Source organism: Poecile atricapillus, chromosome 1 (genome assembly GCF_030490865.1).
Source record: "Poecile atricapillus isolate bPoeAtr1 chromosome 1, bPoeAtr1.hap1, whole genome shotgun sequence".
In the NCBI taxonomy this organism is placed as follows: Eukaryota; Metazoa; Chordata; class Aves; order Passeriformes; family Paridae; genus Poecile; species Poecile atricapillus.
Genome location: NC_081249.1, coordinates 156,199,981 through 156,215,050, shown reverse-complemented (window position 1 = coordinate 156,215,050; position 15,070 = coordinate 156,199,981). Strand labels below are relative to the sequence as shown.

General features: G+C 38.4%; 1 protein-coding gene across 5 annotated transcripts in view; it reads right to left on the bottom strand.

Moving 5' to 3' along the window:
• Positions 1 to 36: 36 nt before the first annotated feature.
• LOC131574663 (signal recognition particle subunit SRP54-like) overlaps positions 37 to 15,070 on the bottom strand; it is a 35,250-nt gene continuing 20,216 nt past the window's right edge. For 3 of the 5 annotated variants that reach the window (XR_009276556.1, XR_009276558.1, XR_009276557.1), the window contains exons 19-20: positions 12,083 to 12,259; positions 2,300 to 2,503 (exon numbers count right to left, since the gene is read on the bottom strand). Coding sequence is in view for 2 of the 5 variants with exons in the window: in XM_058829278.1 (XP_058685261.1) it covers positions 2,291 to 2,503; positions 3,321 to 3,418; positions 5,106 to 5,172; positions 12,083 to 12,259 (555 nt within the window). In the remaining 3 variants the exon portion in view is untranslated. Of the gene's footprint in view, positions 2,504 to 3,320; positions 3,419 to 5,105; positions 5,173 to 12,082; positions 12,260 to 15,070 lie in introns of all 5 variants that reach the window. The other 2 variants (XM_058829278.1, XM_058829280.1) reach the window with 2 other exon arrangements.

The following is a 15,070-nucleotide window of genomic DNA, read 5'->3' as shown; positions in this document are numbered from 1 at the left end:
CTTTCAGACAGAATTACAATAGCTCCAGGCCAGAAGTGTTTGCAATCCTGCATTATTTATTAGCTTGAGGTAGTGCTGAACACAGAGTACTACATGACAGTCTAAAGAAGTGGTGGGGGTAAAATGATATTTTGAATTCTGGTGCTTGAATGTTCCACCAGGATCTGTGACTTGGTAAAGATGAAAACAGTAAACAGGCACATGCACCTGTGTACAGGCATAAAGTTGCAAAGACCACACAGTTTTAAAGGAAAATCCATAGCCAACTTCCAGTTCAAAAATTATATTAAATATAAAATAACCAATTAATGCATTTACAGAAAAAATAAACCAATATGAAAGTAACCACTTTCATACAGCTTGAAAAAAAGGAAGGAGTAAGTTAAGGCACAGTGAGTAATACAGTATTTTATACAAAGAAGGCAGTGAGAGCATTTGTTATGCAATGAATAGTAGGGAAAGGAGGTAAAAAAAAACAATTGACATTAATTTATTGGAAGAAAAGCAAGATATCCTTCATCTGTCAAGGTATTATTCAAGCTGTCAGAGATTTTTTTTCTTTGATGATATAAGAACTCCTAACAAGCTGCTTTTCTGTGTATTCCCCAGGTGTTGAATCAAACTCTCCCTTACAGATGTTTAGGGCTAAGGAGTGATTTTACACTGTGGTCAACCCTCTCTGTCTTACAATTCAGAAAAGGCAAAGAATGGAGTACCAAAAGAGATGGACTCTAGAGTGCATGATTGAATCCTCCCCCTTAGATTTTCTGTAGTGCTGGAGAGCTACAGACAGATGAGAGGAGGAGTTTGTGCTGTACAGGATATTAGTTCAGGCAGAGGGTCATTTAAAATACATAGTTAATTGCTGACAGCAAGAGCCAAATTACCTGACCTATGGTGTTACATCAGGTTCCTTAGTTGGCAGTGGGAGCAAGGGGACAGGTCATGATACCCAACAACCCAATTTCACTGAGGACTATTTTCAACTTTTTTTTTTTTAGAAATCTCAAGGACAGAAGTAATGTTCTATGTAGTAACTGGTGCAGGTTCTCTGCTCCTATACCTACAACAATTGTCCATAGAAAGTGACTGGGGCAATGACAGCTGATTGTTCAAAAGTAAACCATTCACCTTTTACAAGCTATAGGTACTACAGTCATTGCAGTAAAATAGCCTTAATTGGTATTAGATGTGGAGCTACCTGCACTTCATTTAGACAAAAATAAAAATTTCTGTTGTTGCCAGTGCAGTATCACATCACATTATTTTAGAGAAGGAAAGAGTCCTAAGTTTGGTTTTGTTGTTCCTAGCTATTTATGTATTCTGTGCTAACAGGATGAAAACCATCTGCAGTAGAACATCCCTTACTAGCAATTTAACATTCAGCACATGCTTTTTTTAGGTTACTCAAGTACACAGACTTGGGTAATCCATGTCCAAAAAAGTTCAGAGTTCTAGACTGTACTACATAGAGCATCCAATGCACTTAGTATAATTTTGTGAGACTTCAGTTTCTTTCCCAGGACCACTGAGAGCATGCATTCATGCACATGGGTCTCTTAATTCTTGAGCCTGGAGTGAGAATAGCCTACATTGATGTTAGTTCTGAACTTTGCTACAGCACTGAATGGAGCAGCTGAGCACTATAACCTCCAAGAGTGCTGGTACTTGTTAGTAAGTTCTTATGGGTGCTTATAGCCTTCTGGAAAGTTGGAGTATTTTTACTTGGAAAAAAAAATAATCAGTGGACCCTTTAATCTAATTAACATTAAATCTAACATTTTTCTCTTATGTTAACAACAGAAAAAAAAACACATGCATACAACAGTGACAATAAATAGGGGGCATAAGACTCCATTATAATTACTTTTGAGTTACAGGATATTAATTCCTATTAATCTATTCATAGAGAGCCGAGTTGCAAACAATGTGCAAATCAGGTTTTTAGAAGTAGTAAACAGCACTTCCTCTGCATTCCACAGGTGTTAGAGACACAGCAATTCAAAGAAAAGACATTTCTACTTGCTTTACACAGAAATTAGCTCACACATCCAATTTCAGACCAAATGTTTGTAGTGCAATTTTCCTTTTAACTGAAATGCCAATTTGGCAGAATGCCTCATTCTTTATTAGGCAGACAGACTGAACAGACATCACCTAGCTCTCTCCTGATCAATAAGAATGATAAGAGTTGTATTTCACTGAACAAGCATAATCCTATTTTTCCTGTTTATAGGCAGATTGTGACACCTGACAGTTCTTATTTCCTACATTATACAGAGCTTTACGCTTAAGGAGGGACAGGAACTACATCTTGTTTATTTTCTGCAATGGGCGGGCAATCTCCCTCATTTTCAAAGTTTACATTCACAAATGAAGAGCATGCTGTTGCTCCAGGCTGGTCTGTCTGGACAGGAGCTTCAGCTTGTGGCTTGTTCTGCTGTTCCTGATGCTGTCTTTCTGCTTCTTCTGACATCTTGTTTTCCTGTTCCTCCTCTTCCTCCTAGAAAGAGATAACCAGATTCATATGCTACTATTTACTACTTAGATTAACTTGAAGTCTTTCCATAAGAGCATACCAGTTGCTATTACAAAGTAAGGACCTTTGTTCTACTAGAAAACAGTCACCATTGCTGATCATAAGATGAGGTACATTCTGGAACTCCCATTATGGAAAAAAAAAAACAAAACACCAAAAGTGAAGGATTAAACTGCATTAAACAAACAGAAAAAAGACACATATCTAGATAAGCAGCTTTAGTTACTAGCAATAGTGATGGGTTTACCTCTTCTGCAGCTTTTCCAGCTCTCAATTAAAAAAAAAAAAAAAAATAAAGCTTTAAATATGTTTTCCATCTCTTTTATATTAAGATTATTAAGGGTTAGGGGTTTTTTTGCCTAAAGCACTGGCTACCTATCAGTATTGTCCTGTTATGCTTTAGAACAAATGGTAACTTCATGGTTTTTACCCTTGACACTGTTGAACAAGTTTTAGAGTTGGAAAGTGTATTGCTAGCAGCCACCTCTTTACAGTGTTCAGCAGCTGTCCAACTTTCTGACAGTGTTGACTTGAAAATGCATTGTACAAGAGAAACAGAGCAGAGGTCAGGACCCACCTGTTTCTAAGACTGAGGAGCTGGAGAGAAAAGGCTGAGGGAGAAGAAAATATATAATCATGCATCAAATGAAGACTGGAGGCAAACTGAAATTGAGGGTCTGAAGCTTCATTTTAATGCTAGAATACAAATTCTATTTTTTAGAATACCAGGGAAGACAAATTGGGAGAGAAGGAGTGCAAGAACCCTAGCTCACACACATACCTCTCTCTTCATTCTGTAATACTCATCGATAGCATATTGGTATTTTGGTGTGCTTATTCCCAGAACAGATGCAATCTTTTCCCCCAGGAAATCACACACTAGAAAGTAAAGAGAGGTTTACATAGGATTAGTATCTAGAAGAAAATTCTTCAATGCAGTTTTATTACAAAAATTATCACCATCTTTCCTGAATGGTTTTCTGTAGTCCTACTTCACTCACAAAATAAAACGAAAATCTGTGAGGTTAACCTCCTTATAGGTAATTATTAGCTGAATATACTAATAATTGTTCTTTAGGATAAGGAATGAACAAAAGGAGAAGAATATGAAATTCAGTGAAAATATATATGGTGGTAGCGTTTGAATTCTGCTAGTTTTAGCTTCGGATCTAAGTTTGTTTTGCTAGGAATCAGTTAAAGGGTAAGCCTTGAGCTTTAACTGAAAATCAAGGTTAGATAAAAGTACATGGGTACCAATTGTAGTGGCAGTTCAATCTATTAGTCCTAGCGAACTAGACAGTATTTATTGATACAAGCATACTTCAAGTCAGTTTTAAAAATGTTCTGTGTTGCATATTAATGGATTAACAAAGTATTTATGTTTCAGCTGTCTCAATTTTCAAGCTGTAGGCTACATTCAGTGCTACTTTGCTAAAACAGGTAGAGCAGAGTCAAAAGTGTGCAACGGGGTAAGCTTGTGTCAGTTTCTTTACCATGGTGATGGCTAGAGATAACACTGGTTGAGTAAAGGCAAGCAAGGAGTCAAATATTCTGCACTTCAAATTGTAAATCTGCCTCAAGGATACAAATGACTGAGTCATCCTCAGGGAAAAAAATCAGAAGTCAGTCATTGACTGCTTCAATGAACATTCACAGTAACTAATTTTATAGATAACCTGGCATGCTGAGTGCTGTGCAAAAGATCAGTTCAAATTACAGATGTAAGAGCCAAAACTGAAGTGCAAAGAAGGAAGGACTGATTTTCAAATTCATAAGACTTCTAAAAAAAGGAAAGCAATATCTACCCTTGCGTATGAAGAACAGATGCGTCAAGGAATATAATCTCATTGTACATTAGAGAAAAAGTGTTTCTAAAAATAAGAATAGGTTAACTAATATAACAGACTGCCAAAAACATAGAAGTATACAAAATTATGTGTACAATGACAGAAACTCCATAATATTTGTGGAAAAAAACCCAGTAAATATACTTAACACCTTGGAAAGAACACAGACTATGACAAGCATTTCTAAAACTTTGCTAAATTTTAAGAGGGCCACGAATCAAATAAATGTCTGTGCAGTGAGTTTAAGACCCTTGACAACAATCCTGTTTATTTTGTAACCACAGAAGTTCATTGTATGGCACAATTAGATGTGTTCTTGGGATTCTTTCTAGTTGTCTTCAGAAAAACTGTCCGTTTAGTTATACCAGCCAGCATTCTTTTCAGGTAACATCACACAAAATTGTTCCATACAAAACCTAATAGAAAACAAATATATTCCCTTGCCAACATCAATCTATATCCATACAAAGAAAAAGGGGAAAATGTAGTATTTTCTGTTCATTCTTCCATGCAAGAGTTGTTTATTGAAAGTAAAAAAAAAAAAAAATTTAGAAGTGCCTAAGGCAGGAGAGTATGTCTCCCCAGATTAAGTACAGTTCAAATCATCCTTCTGAAAAAACAAGAAGTAAAACCCAAAGATGATTTACAGCCTGTCAACATGACCTTGTGACTTTCAATATTCCCTTTCTGGCTTACCATAGAATTAAATAAAGCAATACCTGATAAGGTTGATGTGGCAACTCGCAGCATGTGAAACCACAAGTAGGGTCCCCATGTGAGTGTTGTCTGCAGGAACAAGAGTAGTATGAATATGTACAGCTGTATGGTCACGGCACAAAATAACACATGCAAAACCCCAAAAAGACCTGCAATGTTTTCTGTTTTGCAGCTACTACAATGTTTTTGCTTTAAAGTAAGTGTAGACCAGATAAGTGAAGCAAAGTATCACCATAAGACATAAATATAACCATGGTTTACCTCTGGGAAAATTTCTTTCACTGCTTTTTGCTTCCCGCTTCCAGACTTGGGAAATGACAAGCAGCCAACTCAATCCCTGACTAGAAAAAGCTTTCCACAACATTCTGAATTCCATCAGGCCAAGAGGAGAAGTGAGGCAACAAAGTAGTCCCTCATTACAGCAATGAGTCAACTGCAAAAGACTGTTTAAAATCAAACCAAACCTTCAAACCTCTGAAGGAGAGGCTGCTTTAAAGCATTTACAACCAAATAGGAATTATCCCTTGAAATAACACCTGAAAAACAAAACCAGGAGCCCCGAGGGAGGGGGGAGTCACCGCAGCTCTGGGGGAGGATGAGGAGCTGCTGAGCAAAGCACCTGGGATGATGTGAACCACAGGAACACAACATGAATAAAACAGGGCTCAGCTGGGGCCACCTCAGGCACCTGCATGTAAGGAAGTCTCTCTGAAGAGCCTGCACACCAGGGCACACAAGATGGGACAGAAACAGGAGGAACTGGAGATCTGTGTGCAGCTGCAGGGGAAGGATCTTGTCGAGATCCTGGGGATGCAGTGAATGGATTGGGGCTGCTGTGGAGGGATGCAGATTCCTTAGGAAGGGCTGGCCAGGTAGACAAAGAAAAGGAATTTCTCTTTGTATGACTGAAGTGTATTCAAAGCTACAGCAAAAATACTGCAGTCTCCACACAAAACTGATATATAGATATATACATCGTAAATTAAAGATTTAGAATTAAATTAATTATAAAATAATGTGTGTTCACAGGCTATGCTTTTCATCAAGGGAAGAGACTGTATCTGTTTAGAAAACCAAATAAAACCATGTAATCAAAAGGGAAAAAGCAGATTCCAAGCTAATGGGGAAAAATTGTAGGCTTTCCCTTTTGTGAAAAGGCAAATTCAACTTTCAGAGTGAACTAAAACCTATTTATAGCTAACAGGCTGTTGCATTCAGGCAAGTCTTCGATACATATTTTCCCCCAAAAAAGATCTCTAGTGAAGTAGAAGTACTTTTCTTCTGGAAAGTAGCAACTAAAAGTGTCAGCTTTTATTAAATAAAACACATTAGGTCTACTCAGCTACACAAGTATTTATAGCTTGCTGCTAAGAACTGTTTGTCAGTAACCTTTTCCTATGGTCTTATTTAACAGATATCTGTACAGAAACAGCCAAAATTATTGTAAATAATACAATACAGGTACACAAATTACCTGGTATGCATACCTCAGTATGCAAGTACACAAGCTACTACACTTTGGTGCTTTCCAAGCATAGTCTCTACAAATCAGTGCAGCAAGAAATTGTCTGTCAGGCCAGAAACTCAAGTTGGGCAGGCTGACAAAAAGCCAGTTGCTATATATTTTTGGCAGTGGATATGGAAAATGTCCTGCCAAGGTAAAAGTGTAAGCAAAACCAGCTGCTATCCTGCTCACACAAAAGCACCTCCAGCTCATTGATTATGTGCTCAGCTGGCAGACAGGCTAACAAGGAGTTTGCCCAGTTGAAGTCAAAGAAAGTGCTGGAAAAGCTTGTTGCCACAGGTGCAAATAATGGCACTGACAGGGCTCTGTACAATCCTTCATGATGAGGTGACAGGGTTAAAAAGCATCCATGCAGGGCACAGGACAAACAAGGGCCTGCTGTGTGCTGTAAGAAAGAAGCTACAAGAGCTCCTGTAATATTGCAGAGTGAAAAGACAAGCTGAACTTCAACGTGACAGAAGTTACTTAGACCCAGAACATTCTACCAAGTTGGTGGTAACACAAATGTGGGTAACAGCTGAGGCTCAGCAGACACAGAGGTTCTATTCCTACTCTTCCCCCACCACAGCTAAAAATCAGTTTGGTACATTGGAAGCACTTCTAAGTTCAGCTTCATGGGAACCTCTGCTTTCTGACAAAGCCCAAGCAGACATTTCCTCATGCCTGGCAAGCAAGGCTTTGCCAGACTCCTCAATTAAAAAAATAACTTTCTTTCTAGTGTCTCAAAAGGCAATATAAAAATCATGAGAGAGGGTACTTCACAGGAGATCAACAGGAGAAAGGAGATGCTTTGCAGATTAAAACACCAGGAACAACCAGGAGCAAGGAAACGCATCCAAGGAATCACCTTCTTTTTCCATGCATTCCCCTTTTACCTCTTCAGGGTAAATTTGGGTGCCTTCCCAGAGCACTTCAGAGATGGAAGCAGAAATGGCAGATGTGAGGCAAGAACAGGTGCTGGGGGAACTGGAACCATTCGAGTGACATGACATCGATCACATTAATCCTTGTCTGTGAAGCAGCTTTAATACACTGAGCTGGAAACTGGAAAACCATACCCAAGTCATGTCCTACAGAGCTGCAGAACCACACACCCAGATACTGTATATCAGCTTCCTTTGGCCACCCACAGAAGCCTTAATCTTCAGTCTTTAATCAACTCAAGGACACAGCAATATTGTATTTCTTGAAAGGAAACACAGGACAGTATGAAATGCATACAGTGTTTATTGTATTTCTCTAGCAATCAATGCCTTAGTAGACATTTCTACAATGTTTAATATTACTCAGCTATCCTGAATTATTTTGTTGTTAAAATGGAAAGCACAATGATTTTGACAACTGATTTTTACATTACAAAATATTTAAATGTGTAATTTTAATTTAAATAGGAATTAACATAATGGATTCCATCATTGATAAAACCAAGGAGCCTCTGGTTCAATAACAGAACATGATTTTGTTCCCTAGTATGGGGCTGCCGAAGGGAGCACACAAGTTCCCTTGAATTTCTGAGTGCACCATGTTCCTAAACAATTCACATATATATTTATTTTTGGCAGATTTCAGTCCTAATAACACTTAAACTTTCCAAGGCTTGTAGGGTTTATTTTCGTCAGAGAAAATGGCAAAAGGAGAAAAATAATGATTTCCTGATTAAGGAAAAAAAAAATCCTGTATTTAATAGTTACTATACACCACCAAATAGATACCTTTTCATTGTTTACTGTGCCAAGATGAATTTTAAATTAGTTTAATCAATGACTGTTCAATGCTACAACAGGTTATTTTGTGTAAGACCATGTAAAACTGGCATCTAAGACAAGTCAGTGAAAACAAGATCTGGAACACACATACCATCCTCCATCAAGAGCCTCTACCATATTACAAGTAGTTAGTCGGTAACCATTTTTCTCCTTCATCCTCAAATTCTTAAAAGAAAATCAGAATTTGATGGTCCTCAAGAGAGGAATTTTTCCTATTTTGAAGTTAAGGCCCTTTTAACTAGAGGAGATCCAGATAACCTTCCTGCAAGGATGTGTTTCAATCTTTCTGAGCATTGATGGTTAAGAAAATTACATCTCTCCTGGAGCTTTGTTGCAGATGTCTTCTTGGTCATATGTTGCTTACAGTTCCTCTGTGAAGGCTTACACTCCACCTTCTGTTTACTCATCTAATAGGGGAATGCAGCTAAGAGTTTACACCAAGTGTCCCTCCAGGGATAAACAGAAGGGTTATCTTCTTAATTAATACAAAATAAAGTTTTGGTGGGCAAAAACAAAAGAAAATACACATATAGAGTGCAAACATCTATATTTTAGGACAAAATAATCAAAAATACATTTATGCCGCTAAAGCATTTGAATTTCAGTGTGAGAACATTCAGATAATACTGAATGCCATTATCTAAAAAATAATATCCCATGTTCTGGATTAAAAAATACAAAACACAGCAGAATGGACACCCCATTAACATCCAACAATGTTAATGAACTAAGTGCTGACCAGTAGAAGCACCAGAAGTTGTTTCAAAGAAAATTTAAAACCCAGTTGTTTTTGAGAATTTGTTTTGTTATGAGTAATAGGAATCCACCACACCAAGCGTTCTGGTTATGGTATTACCAGGATATATACATAATACTTTGTTTAGTAAGAAACACATTAGCATTGCCTGCTTAGTTCTAAAACACAATTAAACCAAGGTACTTACTGAAGACATTTCTTTACAACATAGCAAAATATTTGTTTCCCTCAAACTCATTCAAAAACTGCCAGGATGCTAAAACCAGCAGAGCTTTGAAATTTCGTGATGGAAAGTTTCCATTCAAAATATTAAATGTGCTTTTTCCAAAAATAAACTGGTCCAGAAACAGCTATTACTTGCAACATACTTTTTTGTATCCCAACTGAGATAACAAGTTTTAGACATGCTGGTCTCAGCAAACAGACTATTTAATTGCTTTTATAGAAATCCTACAAAATAACATTTTAAAAGCAGCTGTTGGCTAAAACATCAAAGCTCAGCTTGGACTAACATTTCTTCAATTGTCTGGCTCAGCTGGGATACACAAAGCACGCAGGAGATAAAGTAAACCTCACTTAATGGCAACTCCTGCTCTAATCAAGTTCATTCTGTCCGAGGTAAAAAGCAATGCATAATAAGGCGTAGTGTGCTCCACAATAAACTACTCTGATTTGGGGGGTCCTTTTATTAAAAAGTGTATTCAAAATTAAGGATTTAATAAACTATAAAAGGAGAACAACGCAATCTTAACTCCACCATACAATATACTTTTTGGTATTCAGAAAAGAAATCTGTATTGGCAATGGAGGGGAACAATCACGCAGCATTCCTGGCTGTTGTGCCCACTTGAGGGCTCTTTAGTTAAGTGTCCATTTGCACAGCAGCACGCATGTCTCTGCCCTCACAACACCTACACTGAGGCTTGTGAGCCTTCCATCACTGCATTACCATGGAACTCTTCTACTGTCAGGAAATGGCACAAAAAATTATACACATCTTGTCCCCTGATCATTATAATTGGGAACAAAAATATCTCAGACATCCACGGATATCTGACATAACTGCCTAGTGGGGGAACAGACCTCACTCTGAAGATACCTGAACATTACCATAATAGCCAGTAAGTTTCACAGCTCCTGCATTTATTTGAGAAGATCCTCAAGGAGGAAAAAACCACCCTAGTACCCAGCAAGGCAGCTTAACATCTTACTCATTGTTTCTGACTATAATACAGTTCTTTTCCAACTATATACTTTGTGTGTATTTAACAGTGATAATATCCTACCTGCTATCAGGCTAATGTTTTTTTTTGTTGTATACAATAACTGCCTACCAAGAAAGAGAGCAATGCCATCAATCCATAGAAAACACAATGCAACAGCTTCACTTGTGGAACCCCCAGTCCCACCTGAATTCCCACAGTCTCACTGGAGACCTTTTTCTTCTTCAAGACAAATTAATTTTACAGAGGGGAAGAAAGGTATTGCTTGACAGTCAAAGCAAACCTCTTAGGGTCCACCACTTTTTCAGAAGAGCATAAGCAGAAAGTCAAAATCTTCATCCCCTTCAAGGAAGCCAAGCTCTCCCAGGATGGATACATGTATTAATAAATACAGGGCCTACTACTGTAAATAGCTTCAATCACAACATTTCTTAATTATGGATTCCCAAACAACAGTGCAGGAGTCATTTCAACAGCAATGTCAAGTAGAAAGCAGGGCACTGTTTTCTGTGCATGCAAGGATTCTTCTCTGAAGCATGGCAACAAGCAGCTCTACAGCAGTGTCTGCCTCCAGTGTGCAAGCAGGCAGGAAGAGCTGCTGAAAAGCAAAGCCATAACTCTGGCTGCCTGACCACACACCAGCACATCAGGGAGGACCCAGCCAGGCTGGCAGTCTCCACCTCACCACAGGAGCCAAAATGCAGAGAGGGCCAAGAAGAGAACTCCAGCAGCAGGCAGGGAATAGGACTGCAGTCTCAATTTATTGGGGCAAGGATTGTTGCAGAAGGGTAGAGGTGGATGGGACACCAGTTTCTGGGGCTGCCATAAAAGAAACATGAGACTGGGCATGTGGAGAGCTGAAGAGCACGATGTAGAACTTCTCTGGGACTGACTCTAGAGGGTGGGGAGCTGCTGCCACCAGTGTTGGCACATGTGGCTATAAGCTTTGCAATCACACTGTCACTACAAAATAGTTTATCAGACATGTCAGAAAAATGAAACAGATTATATATTTCATTTTACCTCTAAGTATAGACCCAGAATCACTGACAAAAAGAAAAATGCATTTTAGCAGCTACAATGCACACCACTGGCTTTAATTGTTGAGACTTCACTTGAAATCTGGACCAATAAAAGGAAACCCCATTCACAGGCTGAGCAACATCTCAACAATTTCCAACACAGATGAACATTACTTACATGGACTAGGCAGGTCCTTGAAAATCTGGTTTTCATATATCATGAATTGCACCACTCTTCCTTTATTTCTGCAACTCACCTGTTTCTTTCCCTTCTATACTCTTTTAATTATATCAAATTGTTGTTATGGTAACCCTAAGTTGCAGGTTGAAATCTCCACTGTCAACAAACATAAGGAAAAAAATGTCTCCCTTGCAATTTTTTTTTTAAACAACAGTACAAATCAAGGAGATACAAGGCAATTATTAGAAATTAAAATACTGGAGAGGACAAACTAGAACTGTGAAGAAATTAAACCCATTCCTAATTAATAAGGCTACTTTAGTGGAAGAGAACTCCAGGACAAAACTTCCCAGTAAGACTTTTCGCAAGTCAGTTAAGCCAATCAAATTACTAGAATTTATTATACTAAAGACTGTATCAGATTTGTGACACAAAAAATTAAGTATAAAATGTTTATAGCTGTCCAGTAAACCAGAAGTAGCAATTTATCAAGTAAAATACCTACAGGATCTACAGGTGGCAACAGATCTTTTTTCTCTTGTTCATCTTCCTCTTCATCTGTGCTATATTCTTCCATTGTTTCTCCACTTGCAAAATGAATAACCCTTCTTGGGATTTTCTTTTTCTTTCCTATGACACCCAGCTCCACATTCTCAAAGCCACTCTCTCCCTTTGAAAGTTGCTATAAAGAAAAAAAAAATCATTATCTCAAGTACATGCTTCTGGAACTGAAAAGTTCCCCCTTAACAAACTTCATGAGATATTTAAAATATTTTGGATTAGCATTTAGAGTGGACATTTATAAGAGCTTGCCTGTAGGTAAAAGACAAACATTCTTGTTTGCAGATATGTAAAAACTGATCCCTTCTCTAAAAGTAACAAAAAGGTTTCTTCTGGGTGGAGCACATTTTATTAAATAATTTGATAAGCACATAAATTTTAGTATTTAAAAGTATTGTTGGGTTTGGAATTAATATCTAATGAAATTAATCAAGTAGTTCATAGGCTGTAGCCACCTCTTTGCAAGTGCAGCCAGACACCTCTAACACAAAAGAGAACTGAATAACTAAGCAGCCAGGCTCAAACTTTAAAAAGATGCACCAAGGAATTCACCCCTGTGGGATTTCATCAGCAACCACGATTAGTACAAGGGACCAGGGTAAAAGGACAGCACTTAGTTTTGTGGCTAAGAACATACAAAGTGAGAAGTACAATGTCTGTCTGTGTTTTCTAGCTGCTGAATGCTACAATGCAGTCTTTGGGTCACAAGCATTAAGAATATATACTTCTAGTTCAAAGGCCAGTCAATAAATGTTTAGGCTAGTCAGTCCTGCAGGCAGAGAATTTTAGTAAAGTCTTGTACTGCAGCCATCAAAATAGAACCTTCATCTTGGTAAAAGCTTCAGAGGCTACTGCATCAAATGCACAAAACTGCTGAAAACACTTCTGCCATGAAGAGAAGGCCACAGAGATTAGGAAATGCCAACCACATGTTTTTAATGTACCATGACGGTTTTTAAAAATGCATGAGCTGGTGTAATTTGAAACTGTATCATAAGGAATGACATGCGTAGAGTGTGCAGAATCCAGGTTGCATAAAATGCATGACAATTTCTAACTTCTTTCCTATACAAACCTAATGATCTTCACAGAGCACAATTCTGGATTATAAATAAAAATATGTGTTTTATCACAGAGTTTTAAGACATCCCTTAATCACTGTGCAGTATCACCATCCCCACCTCTCATGCTAGATTACACAGCACAGCTTTGCAAGGCAAGCAGGCTTGGCTAGCGGGGAAAGACAGTGGGCATGGGAGAGAAAGGCAGCAGAGGGTCCTGGGGAGCAGAACTGCTTCCTTCATTCCAGCCACGGATTCCTCTCATGCCCACAGAGAAGCGGGAGGGAAGGAGGATCACGTGCTGAGTTCCACAGTGCGCAGAGGGAGCGCACCCATTCATCATCTCTCCGAGCCCTGTACCACTGCTTCTGAAAACTGCAAGTCATCTCAGCTTCCCCCAGCATTTCTTTAGCCATGGTGGCACATTTTAGGCATTTTCCTGAAGGAGCAGAGCAGAATCCAGCAGCAAGTTTTCAATGGGGTAAGTCAGCTGAAATAGGATTGTATTTTCAGGCAGAATCACATTTTCATGTAGAAAGACAAAACTGACTACCTGGGGCCCAGTGCAATCTCTCTGCTGTCTATCAGTCTTGGGAACAGAGCAAAGAAGCTACAAAACCACAAATGCTGAAAAGAGTGAAGCAACCTGAGCATGGGGAGCGCTCCTTGCTGCCATTATAAAAGCAGCCATTATAGAAGTGCCACTTCCTGTGACTTGGTTCTTTTTGTGCAAAAAGCACCACAGAATCAGCTCTTCATGAACATTCCACACTCCTTTATTGGCATCATACAATTACACTGTTTTTATATTTAGCCACAGTACTGAAGAGCACTGTTTCTTTCAAACACAACATCATAAATATCACTGTGATTAATAACAGCAAGCAATGTGAGCTCCTCCTTAGAATTCCTCTAAAAGCATAGTCTCTTCATCTGATTTTGGCTAATTTAGTACAACTGCTTGAATTATTTTAACTTTAAAAAAATTTTGTTTAATATTTCAAGTTTTAAAAGCGAGCTTCAGTTCCCTGAACATCCATCCCACACTCACACTACCTACAGTAAGCAGCTCCACAAAGCCAGTACTGCTACAACATTTCAGACAAATGCACTAGTTAAAGACAGCAAGGATGCACCAAGGAACAGTGAATCTGGTTCCCTTAGTAATCTGGCTCAAAGTCCTACATTATTAAATAAAATAATGTATGTCATCTGTTGTTTTGCTTATCACCTAGTCAACAAACCTGAGTGTGGGTTTTAGTCATCACTGGCCTTTTAAGTTTTACCTGCACAGCATCAATAAAAGCCAACTCTCCCAGGTACGAGCAGGAAGTTCAGCACCAGTAAACTTCATCTTTCCAAAACTGTGGCAATGTAGATCTATTCTAAAGTTATCAGCTAGATTCACTTTATGGCTCAAATGTTACAGGATTTCTTGTCTGAGAATTTATACTTTTGATCTTGCTTTACAAATTAGATCTTCTTTTCCAATTTAGGAAGTTTTTACAAAGGTATTTCTTCTAGTGCATGGCTTTAGTCAGGTTTCTGACCTCATTTTCTTTTTCACAGGCTCCTCCTTCTCTAACACATTATATGGTCTTGAAAGACTCAGCATTTGTGCCCACGTCACAGAAGTATTTACTTTGGCTGCTATTCCAGCAACTATGTCACTCTTGTGCTTTTGCCACACTAGCTAACACTCTTAAGGTACTCGGCAAACACTACAAGGCAACTTCCCCTTTCTTTTAAATGTCCTCTTGGGATTTTTCTTGGCTTTATGGCACACATACAAAACTTGCCTGTCAAGCAGTCAGGATGTGAAACTCATGTTCCTTGTTTACCTTCTTTACACCCCCTCGTCTCACCCTTTG